The sequence below is a fragment of the Hemitrygon akajei genome, chromosome 17 (genome assembly GCF_048418815.1).
Source record: "Hemitrygon akajei chromosome 17, sHemAka1.3, whole genome shotgun sequence".
Lineage (NCBI taxonomy): Eukaryota > Metazoa > Chordata > Chondrichthyes > Myliobatiformes > Dasyatidae > Hemitrygon > Hemitrygon akajei.
This window is the reverse complement of record NC_133140.1, coordinates 11950448-11968548: the sequence shown is the minus strand read 5'-3', so window position 1 is coordinate 11968548 and position 18101 is coordinate 11950448. Positions and strand designations below refer to the sequence as shown.

The window sequence follows — 18101 nt, the reverse complement described above, 5'->3', positions numbered from 1 at the left end:
GTGTGAAAACAATGAACATCCAGTGAGCGGCAGTTCTGTGGTGAAAACGCCTCGTTAATGAGAGAGGCCGGGCTGGTGTGAGCTGACAGGAAGGTGACAGTAGCTCAAATAACCACGCGTTACCACAGTTGAGTGCCTCTGGTCGCACGACACATCGAACCTCAAGGTGCATGAACAGAACAGATATGTACTGGGTGTATGCTGTTATTGTAATGTAGTAATTGTTTTATACTGTCCTGCTGCCACAAACAACACACTCCATGACATTAGTCATTGATAATAAACTGGACTCTGATCCTCACCTGCTCAGCCATTTGCTGCGCTCCTCTGCCAGCTTCTGCACTCCCAGCGCCAGCTCCCTGCTCTCCAGCAGCCGGAAGGCTTCACACCAGGCCCGGTTGGCGGCGGGTCCACTGCGGAGACCACCTCGTCCTCCGGCCATGCAGCCCAAAACATCTGCCACACAGGCAAGAGTGCGAGCCGCAACTCCTGGGTCGCTGGTGGTGGCAGCCACTGTAAACCAAGATAACAGCCTGCTCAGCGACGGCTTTCCCTGGAGCTGGAGTTCCCAGTCGGGCCAGGCTAGCAAAGCCTGAATGTGTCGCTCCTCCCCACGCAGCCTGACTGGTGGGCTGTTGACCCATTACTGTCAGTACTGTGCCCACTTCTGTCACTGATGTCCAGCCCCTATTCAAAAAGGCTGGCAGGGGTACAGTGGAACAAGGGACTGCTGATGCTGGAGTCTGGAGCAGCACACAGCTGGAGGAACTCAGGGAAAAGGAGAGTCGAGGTTTCAGGTCAAGACTCTTCACCTACACTCTCCATTCTCCTCCATAGATGCTGCTTGACCTTTTGATTTCCACCAGCGTTTGTGTGTGGCAGTCACACAGATCATCACCATGCATTACAGCTGCTCTTGATACAGAAATCTGCTATTATGGAATTCATAGAACACTACCCCAAAATCTAAGATACCAAATAAAATTTGCTCTTATAGAATTCAGGAGGGGTTAAAATAAACACAGAATGCTCAAGGAACAACAGATCTGATTGATTTCTAATCACTTAATACTCTTGGACAGTAAGATTTGGATGTGATGTCACTGTGTCGATAGGGTTGACAGCCACAACTGAGTCCCTCCTTTGTCACATCTTCCCCCATCCTAGGATGTGTGACCCTCACAATATGCTGGAGGATCTCAGTAGGTAAGGCAGTATCAATGGAGAAGAATAAAATACTGCATGAGAGGCAGCTTGAATCTGCTTCAGTTTGCCTACCAGAGCAACAAGTTCACAGCAGATACCATCTCATTGGCTCTTCACACAACCCTGGAAAATCTGGACAGCAAAGATGGTCTTTATTGACTACAGCTCAGCATTTAATACCATCATCCCTTCAAAACTATTCTATAAGCTCTTAAGACCCTGGCCTCAATAACTCCTTGTGAATTGGATCCTGGACTTCCTCACTTCTAGAGCCCAGTTAGTTCAGATTGGCCACAACAACGCCTTCAAAATCTCCATCAGCATTGGTGCACCAAGAGCTCAGTGCTTAGCCCCCTGTTCTACTCGCTTTACACCTGTGACTGCCTGGCTAAGGACACCTCCAATGCCATATTCAAAGTACCAACCCAAATGAGCCAGTGACATCATATCCAAATGCAGGATTCGTTTTGTAGTCTGGTTACACGCATGCATTTAATTACACTGGTCAGTGATTCAAATTTATCTGGCATCCAATATAGTGACGTCTGCGGAGTTTGGTTTTATTTGTTCCCATCTCAGATCTGAAAGGCTGTGGGTTGAAGAGGAGTTGAACTCTAATTAATCAACCAGCAAAGTACTGATGCTGCCTGACACTGTAATTTTGGTGAGGTAGAGTCCTTTGGCCCCTGTCGTCCATGCTAACCTTTTCACACATCTACTTTAATCTCACTTGCCCGCATCAGGAGACTGTATCGCGTACACTGGGTACAGGAGAGGACCCCAGCAGATTTGCAGGTGAAGTGTTGCCTCACCTGGAAGGACTGTTTGGGGTCCTGAACGGAGGTGAGGGCAGGGGAATGGGCTGGTCTTGCATTTCTTCTGCTTTTGGGGGTAAGTGCTAGATAGATGGGGGAGGGGGGGACAAATGGACAAGGGAGTCACAGTGGGGAGCGGAGAGTGGGAGGTTGTTTGGCGGTAAGGTCTCATTGAGGATGGTGGAAGTTGTGGAGAATGATGAGCTGAATGCGGATGCTCATGGGGCGGTAGGTGAAGATGAGAGGAGCTCTATCCCTGTTAAGGCGGAGGATATATACGGTGGATATTTGGGAAATGGAGGAGATGAGGCTGAGGGCAGCATCAATAGTGGAGGAAGGGAAACCCTGTTCTCTGAAAAAAGCCTCATCGTGGGGCAGATGTGGCAGAGATGAAGGAACTGAGGAAAGGGAATGGCATTTTTATAAGGGACAGGGAGGGAAGAAACGGCAAGATAGCCGTGGGAGTCAGTAGGTTTACAAAAGATAATGTAGAGTTTGTCTCCAGAGATGGAGATAGAGAAAGGGGAGGGAGGTGTCAGAAACAGACCAAGTGAGTTTAAGGGCAGGGTGGAAGTTGGAGGCAAAGTTGATGAAACTGACGAGCTCAGCACAGTGCATGATGCGGTACCAACTCAGTCACCAGCACTGCACAGAAAGAGTTGGTGAGTGTTACCCGGGAATGCTTGGAACATGGACTGTTCCACATAGCCAACAACAAGACAGGCTGGTACCCTTGAGTTTGGAGACAGGGGGAGGAGTCTCCACCAACCTGTACATTTCAGAGATGTTTGAGAAATCTGGAGCACCTGGAGGATATATGATCACAGGGAGAACATGCAAACTCTACACAGACAGGACCTGTGAACAGGATTGAATGCTGGAGCCATGAAGGGAGTGTGTGTGTGTGTGTGTGTGTGTGTGTGTGTGTGTGTGTGTGTGTGTGTGTGTGTGTGTGTGTGTGTGTGTGTGTGTGTGTGTGTGTGTGTGTGTGTGTGTGTGTGTGTGTGTGTGTGTGTGTGTGTGTGTGTGTGTGTGTGTTGGTGAGGATGGCCATAATTGAATTGAGCTTTGTACCCTCTGGCCATCTGGGCACATCAACGTAGGATAACCTCTCCACCAGCACCCACCCACTAAGGATTCAGCACCTTCTGCAGATGGATGGGGAAGAAGGTAAGCAAGCATTAGAAAATAAGTTAATTAGACGAACACCCATACATTTCTTAAAAAGTTGTAAATCGGGCTTACATTTATGCATAGCATCTTTCAGAACCCCAGTACAGCCAGTTCAAGAGGAAGCTTGGTTGCAGCAGGTTTTGAGCGTGGCAAGGTACCGTCAATTACGTTGAACGATCAGACCCCCAACTTTTTATTGCCACTACTCTGAGTCTAGCAACTAGCGTGAACTTAATAATGCCTTTCGATCTGACACCACCTCACTGCTTACACTTGCTCTGATATTCAGCTTGATCGTGCCTGAACTTACACCTCACCACCATTTGCTGTTGCAGCTTCACTTCCCTTGATTTCCTTAATACTGAAAATCTATTGATCTCTGCATCTGAGCTTCTGCTCAGGCAGTGACCTCCCAAGATTAGACACTCCCTGGGTCAAGAAATTTCTTCTCAATTCAACATTCCTGTACTGTGACCCCTGGTTCTATACAAATTTCATCAACCACATCTAATTCAATTCAATTCAATTCAATTTCTTCTAATTCAAACCCCCCCTGGAACTTTTGCATTATAATGAGATCATCTCTACTCTTCTGAACTCAACAATCTAGGCCAACATTACAGAATCCCACTTTCAAATACCCTGGAACCACAAGTTCCCTGGAATTAATCTGCTGAACTTCACTGCACTTCCTCTACAGCAACCATATCATTCCCTGGATAGAGAGGACAGAATTGCACACAGTGTTTCAGATGCAGTTTCATCAGAGCCCTCCATTATACAACAGAACAGTCCTATTTTTATATTCACACTGCAGACCCTTCAGCTGATGATGTTGTGCAAACTTTTTAACCTGCTCTAAGATCAGTCTAACCTTTCCCTCCCATATAGCCATCCATTTTTCTATCATCCATCAACTTATCTAAGATTTTCTTAAATGTCCCTGATGTATCTGTCTCCGCCACCACACAGCCACCATTCTGTGTGAAAAAGATCCCACCAACATCCCCTCTATACTTTCCAGTAATCATCCTACAATTACTCCCTCTCGTATTAGCCATTTCTACCCTGGGAAAAGGCTCTGGCTGTCTACTCAATCTACGCGTTTTATCATCTTGTATACCATCATAAGGCAGCTCTCATCCTCCTTTGCTCTAAAGGAAAGCAGCCTAACTCACTGAACCTATCCTCATAAGACATACTTCTCTAATCTAGGCAGCATTCCATTCCGGTGAACCTCTTCTGAACCCTTCAAAGCGTCCACATCCTTCCTCTGATGAGGGGACCAGACTGAACACAATACTGCAAGTGTGGTCACACCATGGTTTTACAGAGCTGTGACATTACCCTTTTGTTCTTAGACTCAATTACCTGACTAATGAAAGCCAACACACCATACTCCTTCTTAATAAACCTATCAACTTGTGCGGCAACTTTGAGGGATATATAGATGTGGACCAAATGATCCCTCTGTTTCTCCACACTGTTAAGAATTCTGCAATTAACCCTGTATTCTGCCTTCACATCAAACTTTCCAAACTGAATGACTTTACACTTTTCCAAGTTGATCTCAATTCTCTTGCAGTAAGACTATTGATGGACGTGGGAGCTTCTCCGCTAATATCACCTGACAGGAAGGACGTGGGAGCGTCTCCGCTAATATCACCTGACAGGAAGGACGTGGGAGTGTCTCTGCTAATATCACCTGACAGGAAGGACGTGGGAGCTTCTCCGCTAATATCACCTGACAGGAAGGACGTGGGAGCTTCTCCGCTAATATCACCTGACAGGAAGGACGTGGGAGCTTCTCCACTAATATAATCTGACAGGAAGGACGTGGGAACTTCTCCGCTAACATAATCTGACAGGATGGATGTGGGAGCTTTAGAGAGGGCACAGAGGAGATTTACCAGGATGCTGCATGGATTAGAGAGCATGTCTCATGAAGATAGGTTGAGTGAGCCAGGGCTTTCTCTTTGGAGTGAATGAGGATGAGACATGAATCGACAGAGGTCTACAGGATTATAAGAGGCATAGATAGAGTTGATAACCAGAATCTTTTTGCTAGGGCCGAAAGGCTAATACAATAATTTAAGGAAATATAGGGTGAATGGCAGAATTAATTTTTTACACAGAGTGGTGGGAGTGTGAACACTAAGCCAGGGATAGTGGTAGAGGCACATAAGATTAAAGGTAAAATTATTCTTAGAGTAGGTTAAAAGGTCAGCACAGCATTGCAGGCTGAAGGGCCTGTACAGTGCTACGTTCTATGAACGGTGACACCCCTGGCAAAATGGTCTCCACGGAAACCCGAGGCCAGAATGGGAGTTTAGCCACTGAGGTGGGACTGCGGCCCTGGAGCCCCTCACACACTGAAATCCCCAGGCCTTTGCTCAGCTTCCTGTTCTACCGACCGCGAGGACGTTGGCTCTCACCTGTATCAAGCGTACGTAGTATTTCTGCCTCATGCCCCTCACAGATGGCTGCCTGAATGAGGGGGCAGAGGCTGCTGTCTCTGCGAGTGCAGAGGATGCTCTGCACGTGGCTCTGGGTTCGGGCGAGGAAGAGCTGCTGCCTCCAGCCGAGCTCAGCTTCCTGGTCCAGGCAGTTCAGAATCTCCCTCACTGACAGGCGCCAGGCAGACTGCCACCTCCTCAGATCCGGCCCGCTCGGCCGTCCGAGCAGACACAACACGTCCTCCATCCCAACAGGCTCGGTCGTGTGCAAGACTGGGAAGAGCTGAGCACTGAGGAGGTTGTTTTCTGTTTGGCTGGGAGCCCACACCTCTTCCTTCCTGTGAAAGACAGGTCTGTCAGGCAGTGGTCGGCACGGAATATCCTGCAGATGCTCTGAACCAGGGACTCTGCATACAATGGAGGTGGTTCCCTGAGAAAACTGTCAAAAATATCTGGCGGAATGCCTCATTGCCACAGCTCACCAATTCTGTTTACCTTATTCGTCAATGATTTACATTGTGGATTGATGGCTTTGTTGCAAAGTTTGCAGAAAATATGAAGATAGGTGCTAACTTCCATTCCAGGACAGTACACATCCCCATTCCAGCATAATACACATCCCTGTTCCAGCACAATACACATCCCCGTTCCAGCACAGTACACATCCCCGTTCCAGCACAGTACACATCCCCGTTCCAGCACAGTACACATCCCCGTTCCAGCACAGTACACATCCCCGTTCCAGCATAATACACATCCCCGTTCCAGCATAATACACATCCCCATTCCAGCACAGTACACATCCCCATTCCAGCACAGTACACAGCCCCGTTCCAGCATAATACACATCCCCGTTCCAGCATAATACACATCCCTGTTCCAGTACAGTACACATCCCCATTCCAGCACAGTACACATCCCCATTCCAGCACAGTACACAGCCCCGTTCCAGCATAATACACATCCCTGTTCCAGTACAGTACACATCCCCGTTCCAGTACAGTACACATCATATTTCCAACACAGTACTCGTCCCTGTTCCAACACAGTACAGTGCTTGTCATAGGCAAATGGCTGGGAAAACGTTAAGGGCCAATTTTTAAGGGGATCCTGCTTCAGTGATAAATCTATCAATGCTATTAAAAATCATACGTACTGTGTCGGAAGTTGTAAAGCGAGAACTGGATGATGACAAAATGCTGGCTGCCAAACCACCCAGTAAAAAGATAGAAAAAGAACCTTTAAAATGAGGGGGAGATAAGAGAGAGAGAGAGAGCGCGAGAGAGAGAGAGCGCGAGAGCGAGAGAGAGAGAGAGAGATGCACACACCACACACACACTGACACACACAGATAAGCACACAGAGAGACAGACACACAAACACACTCACTCACATACAATCACGCATACACAAGCACAGAAACTCAGACACATGCATAGACACACAGATACACACAGGCACACATGCACATGGGCACTCATATATGGATGCACACACACAAAAACATACACACACACACTTAGTCACATGCACACACCGACACAGACACACACATCACACTCATGCACACACACAGACACCGAGAGAGAGAGAGAGAGAGAGAGAGACATACACAGGCACACACTCACACAGACACATCCAATATTCAAAAGAGAAAGGCTACTTGCCTGTAGAGGAAACTGCAGGACAACAGCAGGGAAGTGAACTAATCGGTACGTCCCTCTAAAGGTATGTCTTTTGTACTGGAGGGCACACTGTGCTGTATGAAACTGTAATCCTACCACTTCCACTTCTTTCATTTCTATTTTTTGCACTACCTATTTAATGTAACTATTATATATATTTACTGTAATTCACAGGTTTTTCTCTATTACCATTATACTGCTACCAAGTTAACCACTTACGCAGGTGATGTGGAACCTGATTCTGACTCTATGATACTGCCTCCAAAGAATGATGTAAGCCAGCCTTACTTGATTCCAGTCCTTTCAAAGAAGGTGGACCACGGAACATTCAGGAAGGTTGAGGAGCTACTGCTGAAAGGCACCTATAAGACAGACAACAAGATTGTGTTGTTAAAAACGGTTTGATCTACCACAGGAGTCTCAGAAAGGGCTGGTTTGTACTCAGCATGTTAGATGCTTTCAAGTCCTGAGGTTAAATAAGCGCAAGATTTAAAAAGCAAGCGGGACCTGATTGGATATTTTACGATTGCGTAAGTGATGAGGCACCTGGCAAGCAGTTAGGTTTCAGTGGAATGACATTGTGGGAGTGGTTTGGCTCGAGAGGCTTCGGCAAGAAGGGGGGGGGGGGGGCTAAGATAAACCTGGTAAGTTTCTTTCTTCTTGCACAGTTGGGAATGACAGTGGAGTGCTCCTCTTGTGAGATGCGGGGCCTCCACTGTCCCAGACAACTACTTCTGCAAGAAGTGCATGCTGTGCAGCATCTTACAGACGGTGTTAGGGAACTGGAGCTGGAGCTGGAGCTGGAGCTGGAACTGGAGCTGGAACTGGAGCTGGAGCTGGAACTGGAGCTGGAGCTGGAGCTGGAGCTGGAGCTGGAGCTGGAGCTGGAACTGGAACTGGAGCTGGAGCTGGGTGAGCTCTGGACCATTCGGGAGGCCGAAGCTCTGACTGACAAGAGATACAGAGAGCTAATTACACCCAGGGTGCAGGACACAGGTAACTGGGTGACCATCAGGAGAGGGAAAAGGAATAGGCAGCCTGTGGCCATTCCTCTCAGTAACAACAATATTGTTGTGGATACTACTTTGGAGATGCGCTAGCAGAGGAAAGCCACAGCAATCAAGTCTCTGGCACTGTGACTGGCTCTGTATTTCAGAAGGGAATTGGGGAGAAGAGGCAAGCTGTCGTGAGAGGAGAGTCATTGGTTAGGAGAATAAACAGAAGGTTCCGTGGATGAGAATGAGATTCCCGGATGGTATGTGCTAGGGCCAGAGATATCTTGGACCGAGGGGGAGGTGAGCAGCTGAAGTTTGTGGTCCATGTTGGTACCAAAGACATAGTCAGGAAGGGTGACAAAGTCCTGCAAAGTGAATTTAGGGAGCTGGGTGACAAGTTAAAAGACAGGATCTCTAGGCTGGTGATCTCACGTTTGCTACCTATGCCACCTGCTAGGAAATAGGAAGATAATACAGTTTAACATACGGCTAAGGAAGTGGCGCAGGATGGAGAGCTTCAGATCTTTGGAGCATTAGACTCTCTTCCATGGACAGTAAGACCTATATAATCGGGACAGTTTGCACTTGGACTGGAGGAGGACTGATATCCAAGTGGGAAGGTGTGTTGGCTCTGCTCAGCGGTGGTGGTGTTTAAATAACAGTTCAGGGGATGGAAACAGAGTGCCAGTGAGTAGTGGGGAAAATAGATACACGTACAAAGACAGGACTGAAAGGGTGAGCATGCTGGGATTGCTGTGCCGAGTCACATCTACTTCCATGCAAGGAGTAGTGTAGCTAAGGCAGATGATCTAAGAGCAGGGATCAGCAGGTGACATTGTAACCACTGGAGAGAGTTGTTTGAAGGAGACAGGATGGCCAGCTCAGTATTCTGGGGTTCTGTGGTTTTAGATACAATAGAAGGGGAGGGATTAAATGGGGAGTAGTGGCATTCCTAGACAGAGAAAGTGTCACAGCAGTCTTCAGACAGGTCAGATTGGAGGGCTCGTTTACTAAGGCTATATGGGTGGAACTGAAGAATGATGGGGATAACCATAAACAATATTATATTATTGACCACCCAACAGTTCACAGAATATAGAGGAGTAAATTTGTGGAGACATAGCAGACAATTGCCAAGTAAAATGAGGCTGTGATACCGAGTGATTTTCACTTTCCACATATTGACTAGGACTCCTATATTGTAAAAGAACTGGATGGATAGAGTTTGTCAAATATGTTCAGGGAAGTTTCCTTAATCAATATGCAGAAGTTTCAAGGAGAAAGTGTGATACTGGATGTCCCATTAGGGAATGAGACAGACAGGCAGGTGACAGAAGTGTGTGTAGGGAAACATTTTGGATCCAATGAGCATAATTCCACTAGTTTCAAGATAATTGTGAAGGATGGAATTGGTCTTGGGGTTGAGATTTTACCTTGATGGCATCAGAAAGCAACTAGCAGACGTGTATTGGGACAGGTTGTTTTCTGGCAAAGGCGTGTTGGTGAGTGGAAGGACTGCTAAAGTGAAAATTTAAGAATAGAGTTTGTATGTTCCTGTTAGAATACAAGGCAAGGCAAGGCAAGGCTAACAGGTTTAGGAAACCTTGGTTTTCAATGGATACTGAGGCCCTGGTTAAGAAGAAGAGGAGATGCATAGCAGGTGTTGGCAGCAAGGAACAAACGAAGTGCTGGAGCATAACATACACAAGCAAACACTTAAGAAGGGAATCAGGAGGCCTAAAAGAGGTTGTTCTGGCAGACAACGCGAATGAGAATCCCAAGAGACTCTATAGATATATTTAGAGCAAAAGGACAGCAAGCGACTTGAAGATTAACATGGTCATCTATGCATGGAGCTGAAAGAGATACAGAAGATCTGAAATCTACAGGGGTTGTATTGAGAGCATCCTGAGCAGCTGCATCACTGCCTGGTTTGGAAATTGCACCATCTCGGATCGCAAGACCCTGCAGCGGATAGTGAGGTCAGCTGAGAAGATCATCAGGGTCTCTCTTCCCGCCATCACAGACATTTACACTACATGCTGCATCGCAAAGCAAACAGCATTATGAAGGACCCCACGCACCCGTCATACAAACTCTTGTCCCTCCTGCCGTCTGGGAAAAGGCACTGAAGCATTCGGGCTCTCACGACCAGACTGTGTAACAGTTTCTTCCCCCAAGCTATCAGACTCCTCAATACCCAGAGCCTGGACTGACACCTTACTGCCCTAATGTCCTGTTTATTATTTATTGTAATGCCTGCAGTGTTTTGTGCACTTTATGCGGTTCTGGGTAGGTCTGTAGTCTAGTGTAGTTTTTTTTCTCTGTGTTGTGTTTTACATAGTTCAGTCTAGTTTTTGTACTGTGTCATGTAACACCATGGTCCTGAAAAACGTTATCTCATTTTTACTATGTACTATACCAGCAGTGATGGTCGAAATGACAATAAAAGTGACTTGACTTGGCTTGAAATGGGGTTTTTGCAAATGTATTTACTTGGGAGACAGAGACTGAGACAAAAGAGAAGTGAGGTTATGGATGGTATACAGATTACAAAAGAGGACGTACTTGTTGTTTTGAGGTGAATTAAGGTGGATTGGTCTCCATGGTCTGACAGGGTGTCTCTTTGGATCTTGCGGGAGGCTAAGGCAAAAATTGCAGAGGTATGGCAGAGATATCTAAAATATTCTAATGCACGGGTGAGGTGTCAGAGGACTGCAGGATAGCAATCCGTTGTTCGAGAAAGGCTCTAAGAATAAGCTGCAGCCTAATGTAAATAGTGAGTAAATCACTGGAAAATAATTAGAGGTTTATGGGTAAATTATTGGAAGATCATTGGAAGGGACTGGATATATAAGTACTTGAATAGATAGGAGCTGATTAGCGAAAGCCAACATAGCTTTATGTGTGGTAGGTCGTATCTAACCAATTTTATAAAACCTTTTGAAGAGAATACCAGGAAAGTTGATGAAGGAATGGCAATGGGTGTTGCCTACATGGACGTTAACAAGGTCTTTGACAAAGTCCTGCATGAGGGGCTAGTCCAGAAGGTTATTTATTATAAAGTAGTAAATTGGATTCAATATTGCGTTTTCAGGAGAAGCCAGAGAGTGGTAGTAGGTGGTTGCCTCTCTGACTGGAGGCCTGTGACTAGTGGTGTGCCCTAGGGATCAGTACAGGGTCCGTTATTGTTTGTCATCTTAGAAATGATTTGGAAGATAAATATGGTAAATTGTATCAGCAAATTTGCGGATGCCTCCAAGATGGGGTGCATAGTGGACGGCAAGGAAGGCTTGCAGCATGATCTAGATCAGCTGGAAAAATGGGCTGATAAATGGCAAATGGAATTTAATTCAGACAATGAGGTGTTATCAGGGTAGGACATAAACTCGATGGCCACTTTATTAAGTATCTCCTGTTCCTAATAAAGTGTCCACTGAGTGTATGTTTGTGGTCTCCTGCTGCTATAGCCATCTACTTTAATGTTTGGCATGTTGTGCATAGAGAGATGCTCTTTTGCACACCACTGTTGTAGTGTGTGGTCATTTGCGTTACTGTTGCCTTCCTGTCAGCTTGAAACAGTCCGGCCATTCTCCTCCGACCTCTCACACTTTCAAAGTTCACAGTACCTTTATTATCAAAGTACATATAAATTATGCAACCTTGAAATTCATCTCTTTGCAGGCAGCCACAAAACAAGAAACCCAAGAGAACCCATAAAAAAAGACCGACAAACACCCAATGTACAGGGAGAGACGAAGAATTATGCACACAGTAAAAGCAAGCAATAAGCACTCAGAACGACAGTAAGTCCCAGGACACGAAACTGAGCAGGGGATGGCAGAGGGCAAGAAGCTGTTCCTAAAACATGTCTTTGCTCCTGTACCTCCTCCTTGATGGATGCAATGAGAAAAGGGCTTGCCCTTGTTGAGGGGATCTTTAACAATGGGTGCTGTGTTTTCGAAGATGTCCTCATTGCTGGAGGAGAATGCTCATGATGGAGCTGGCTGAGTTTGCAAATCACTGCAGCTTTTCTCCGATCCTGTGTAATGGCTCTCCTACAGCAGACGGTGATAAAACTCTGGATTAAATATAGCTACTATTGTGCCTTCTTTGTAATTGCATCAATATGTTCATTCCAGGAGATATTGACACCTGGGAGCTTAAAACTGTTCATCTTTTGCACTGCTAATCCCCCAATGAGGACTTCCCTCGACTTCCCCTTTCTGAAGTCCACAATTTCTTGGCCTTACTGATATTGAGTGCGAGGTTGTTGCAACACCACTCGACCAGCTGATCTACCTCAGTGCTGTACGCCTCCTTGTCTCAATCTGAGATTCTGCCAACAGTAGTTCAAAGTAAATTTATTATCAAATATACATATATGTCACCATACACAACTCTGAGATTCATTTTCTTTTGGCCACACTCAATAAATCCATATAACCATAACAAAATCAATGAAAGACTGCACTAACTTGGGCATTCAGCCAGTGTGCAAAAGCTAACATACTGTGCGAATACAAAAAGAAAGAAATAATAATGATAATAAATAAACAATAAGTATTGAGAAGAAGATTCCTTGAAAGAGAGTCTATGGGTTATGTGAACAGTTCACTGATGGGACAAGTGAAGTTGAGTGGTTGATTTAAGAGCCTGATGGTTGAGGGGTAATAACTGTTCCTGAACCAGGGTGTCAGCCCTGAGGCTCTTGTACCTTCTACCTGATGGCAGCAGTGAAAAGAGAGGATGACCTGGGTGGTGGGGGTACCTGATGATGGATTCCGCTTTCCTGTGAGTGTTTTGTGTAGACATGCTCAATGGTGGGGGCAGGGGGGCTTTACCCTTGAAGAACTGGGCCATATCCAATACTTTTTGTAGGATTTTCTATTCAAGGGCATTGGTGTTTCCATACCAGGCTGTGATGCAGCCAGTCAATATACTCTCCACCACACATCTTACAGAATTTTGTCAAAGTTTTGGATGTCATGCTGAATTTTTGAGAGCTTCTGAGGAAGTAGAGGCACTACTGTACTCTCTTCATAATTGCCCTTACAAGCTGGACCTAGGACAGGCCCTCCAAAATGGTAGCTCCAAGGAATTTACTTGTTGACTCTCTCCACACTGAGGACTGGCTCATGAACCTCTAGTTTTCTTCTCCTGAAGTCAATTATCAGCTCCTTGGTCTTGCTGACATCGAGTGAGAGGTTGTTGCTGTGGCACCACTCAGCCAGGTTTTCATTCTCCACCCTATATACTGATTGGTCATCACCTTTGATTCAGCCAACAGCAGTGAAATCATCAACAAACTGCAATATGGTACTGGAGCTGTGCTTAACCTCTCAGTCATAACTGTAAAGAGCAGAACAGAGAGAGGGTGGTGCACCTGTGCTGATGGAGATCATGAAGGAGATGTTCTTGCCAATGTGACCTGACTGGGGTCTGTAAGTGAGGAAATCCAGGATCCAATTGCACAAGGAGGCATTGAGGCCCAGGTCTTGGAGTTTACTGATTAGTTTTGAGGGGATAATGTTGTTAAATGTTGAGCTGTAGCTGATAAAGATCGCCCTGATGCATGCAGTTTTGCTACCCAGTGTTCCAGGGTTGAGTGACCCTGTTGCTCTGGTGGGCAATTGAAGCAGATCCAAGTTGCTCTGAGGCAGGCATTGATATATTTCATCAGTTTGGATGTAAGAGTGAAGGCTCGTGGATTTTTGGAGGTCTGTCACCAAGTAAATTCAATGGACTTCAGGACACCGCAGGAACTGCGTGATGTGGAGTGTGGATGAGGGACAGAATGGTGGAACATGTTGAAATTACTGTAAAATACATATACAAGTGACTACTTCTTATAAAAATCTGATGACACTGTAACCTTTCTGGTCTGAAGAGGGAGATTGATATGCCCTTCATATTTAATGTTAGGACAGCATTGTTAATTATCAGCCCAAATATTTTGAACAAGTTCAGTAAGAAATTGTTGCACAAATCCAGCAAGTTCTCAAAAATAACAGTCAAGGACTAACACAGCTCAGGGGGATGTGCAACTCACGACATCCTCTGTTAAACACTTGCTTTAGGAGTCAGTTCACCCATTAATGGACTGTGAACACACCACTACATTCCCAGCACTGACCAGTCCATTGTGCGTGAGAATAAGCAACAATATTTTGACACGAAGGGAAGTGGGGATCTGTGAGATATGTGCTTCAAAATCAACAAACACAGAATTCAGAACATTACAGCACTGTACAGGTCCTTCAGCCCACGTTCTTGTGTTGACCTTTTAATCTACTCCAAGATTAATCTAATTCTTTCCTCCTACGTAGATCACCATTTTTCAATCATCAATGCACCTATCTGCCTCTACCATCACCCCGACAGGCAGTTCCATGCACTCACCACTCTCTGTGTAAAGAACCTACCTCCTACAACCCCCTATACTACCTTAAATATACCACAGATAAGCTTTGCCCCCTTGCTCTGCCTTCAGCTTCTTTGATCACAACTCATGGCATGGAAAGCCTTCCAAACCTTTGCCACGTGCTTTGGAGGATCGATCTCAGCTGACCTGAAAGGCTCTCAGATTAATGCCAGTCCGGATATTCATGGAGCAAGACAAGCTGGCACTACAGTGATCGCAGGATGGCAGAGGTTAGAGGCCCCACCTTTGCTGCGGCCATGAGTCACATCGTGAGACCGTGGCTAAGCTGGGTTACTGAAAAAAGTAGAGAGCAGTATGGCAGTGTGGCGGTTAGCCAGCAACGGGGGTTCAGTCCCTGCTGTCTGTAAGGAGTTTGTACATTCTCCCCATGACCCTCTGGGTGCTCCGGCTTCTTCCCATACTCCGAAAACATACGTTAATCTGTAATTCGTCACAGGGATGTAACTGTGGGCGCAGTGTCGTGGGTCGGAAGGGACTGTTAACGTGCTATGTATCTAAATAAACAAACAACAATAAAAGTTTACACCTGACCAAGCTACGTTCCGAACTCTGTCTGATGCTGAGTATCGATGGAAAAAGAAGGAGATTATCCACTTGCGCACAATGAAGGTTTCTGCTCAAGGTGATAAAGCTGATAGACAAGGATCATTTACCATACCTGCAGATCATCCAGACGTCCCACAATGGTGAATGTCTTCATTTTCAGGCCCCTCAGTGTAATGTGGTGACCCTGGAGGATGACATCATGGAGCAGGTATCGTTGCAGCACAGGTGATGACAGAAGATCCACCCCTGACAGAAGACAACCGGACCCTAAATGAATGGTCCCCTGGCAAACCAACACAGAGAAACAGGGTTGTCCTTCAGAAATGAAGTCAAGCTCACCATCTCCACATCAGCCTGGTTTTGATGCCCAGCTACCAGTACAAAGGGTTTTAGTGAGTGTGGGAATGCTACATTGGTGCTGGACGCTTGGTGTCACCTGTGGTATGGTACTGGGCTTTTGATCAGGGTCAGTATCTGGTGGTCGGGGGTAAGATTATTAGTTAGTTGGTGAGAAGTTAGTAGGTTTGGTAGTTGGGAATGAGGTTTGGTGATCTGGTAGAATGAATGCTGGTTAATGATGGTATTTGTGGGTGGTGGGAGCATGGGTAAGGGCCACTGACCTGTGTGGAGCACTGGGATAGTTGTGGGGGGAGGGTGAACCTACAAGTACTTTAGCTATCAGCCCAGTACTGAGCTCCTTTTTAATTTCTGACTCTGCTGTTGAGTGAGAATGGTACATATGAATGAACTTTATGGGAAAGACTCTTGTGTGTATTGACACTAGTGAGCACATTAATGGTCCTGCATGTGTTAAAACGGCAGACTCGTGGCGCATACACTCTTGACTCACATAGTGCCTGCAATTAAATTAGCTTCAATTTTTTTCGTCTGTAGATATTGGAATCTGGAGCAAAAAATAAACACAGGAACTGTGCAGGGAAGAGATGACCTTTGGGTTGTCACCCTGCATCTGGTAAAACCTTGTCCTATGTAATGCAATTTCTTAGCATGTGTAAATTTAGTACATCCCCCACTGGGGGACTGGGGAAGAAATAGACTGGAACAATACAGATACCTGGTGTGAGTCCAGGCATTACCTGCAGATGGCAGTGTTGGACAACACTATGTGCTTCCACTCTGATCTCTCCATCTAGGAGGCTGTTGATGATAGAACATTCCTGGTCCAGCAGAGCAGGGTGCTTTAAAACAAAGTTGAGTTAGAAGATAAGCCTCATCTCTTTACTTCGTCTCACAGTGAAACCAACAACTTTAACCTACACAATCAAAAATATATACCATTTGAATTTAGCGGTAAATACGCTTCCATTTATCTAGTGCTGTAAAATTCTCCAAAAGCTTTTGCTGAAGGAGACAGAATTTTACACAGAGCAAAATAAAATGATGAAAGGAAGACCACTGAAAGATCAATTCAGAATTAGAATCAGGTTTGTGAAAGTTGTTAACTTACCAGCGGCTCTACGATACATGATAGAGGCAGGTTTGAAGGAGGAGAGACACGGGAGCTGAATTGAGTCTGTTCTGCCATCCCACGGCTGATCCCAGATCCCACTCAACGTTCTCACCATATCCTCTGATGCCCTGACCGATCAGGAAACGATCAACTTCTGCCTTAAATATATGCACGGACTTGGCCTCCATAGAATGAGGATGAGTTCAGGAGATAATTCCACAATTCAAGGCCTAAACAGGGATGGGTGGAGAATTGTGGTGGCTATTCAAATGTAGAATATCTCAGCCTTTGAGACTTCCCCTCATTTCTAGTAACAATGGCTGATGAGATTTATGAGAGCTTGAGGTTTATAACTTTGAAGTGGCAGGCCACAGGTCATCCATGACTTCCACGAGGATCTGTGTAAACTCTCGAGTTCACTGTAATTGGAAGCTGATGTATCAATCAAAACAAAATCTGATCATCATTTGCTGAGATAATTTTAAGCAGGGAAGGAGGCTGGGTGGCAGAAATAAAATGGGGAACAATTTTGTATTTCAGACCTCTGACTTGTTGACTACTTCCAACCAGTTGTTCTAGATTTCTGACCTCTGGAGTATTTTAAACAATTTTGCTTCCATATCAACAGTACCTAGGCAAGACCTGTACCCCTTGGGATGATCATAAGGCCAATCACTTTAATATCAGCTTGAACCAGTCTGCCCATTCTCCTTGGACCTCTCTCATTAACAAGCCATTTTCACTTACAGAACTGCCGCTCACTGGATGCATTTTGTCTGTTTCTCGCATCATTCTCTATAAAGTCTAGAGACTGTTGCGCGTAAAAATCTCAGGAAATCAGATGTTTCTGAGATACTCAAACCACCCCGTCTGGCACCAACAATCATTCCATTGTCAAAATCACTCAGATCACATTTCTTCCCCATTCTGATGTTTGGTCTGAACAACAACTGAACTCTTGACCGTGACTGCATGCTCTTATGCATTCAGTTGCTGCCAAGTGATTGGCTGGTTAGTTATTTGCACTAACATGCTGGGGTTCAGCTGCACCTAATAAAGTGGCCACTGAGATATAGACAATAAGATATAGGAGCAGAATTAGGCCATTTGGCCCATCAAACCTACTCTGATGATATTCTAGTGCTTTCAAAAGTCATTGTTAATGAGATTTTCAGCTAAAACACCATATTGATGACTTGCATAACTAATTGATTGACATAGGAATACAGGAAATATTCCCTGAGAGGTAGGCTGTTTCTCTCAAGCAACACCTACAGAGTGGTGGAAGAACTCAGCAGGTCAGGCAGCA

The 18101-nt window shown here is 45.6% G+C and overlaps 1 protein-coding gene across 4 annotated transcripts in view; it reads right to left on the bottom strand.

Moving 5' to 3' along the window:
- The window catches only part of fcsk (fucose kinase), a 387988-nt gene that overhangs the window by 42609 nt on the left and 327278 nt on the right, over window positions 1-18101 (bottom strand). For all 4 annotated transcript variants that reach the window (XR_012101869.1, XM_073069669.1, XM_073069671.1 and 1 more), the window contains exons 12-16: window positions 16419-16520; window positions 15434-15604; window positions 7624-7697; window positions 5630-5988; window positions 303-513 (exon numbers count right to left, since the gene is read on the bottom strand). Coding sequence is in view for 3 of the 4 variants with exons in the window: in XM_073069669.1 (XP_072925770.1) it covers window positions 303-513; window positions 5630-5988; window positions 7624-7697; window positions 15434-15604; window positions 16419-16520 (917 nt within the window). In the remaining variant the exon portion in view is untranslated. The remainder of the gene's footprint in view (window positions 1-302; window positions 514-5629; window positions 5989-7623; window positions 7698-15433; window positions 15605-16418; window positions 16521-18101) is intronic.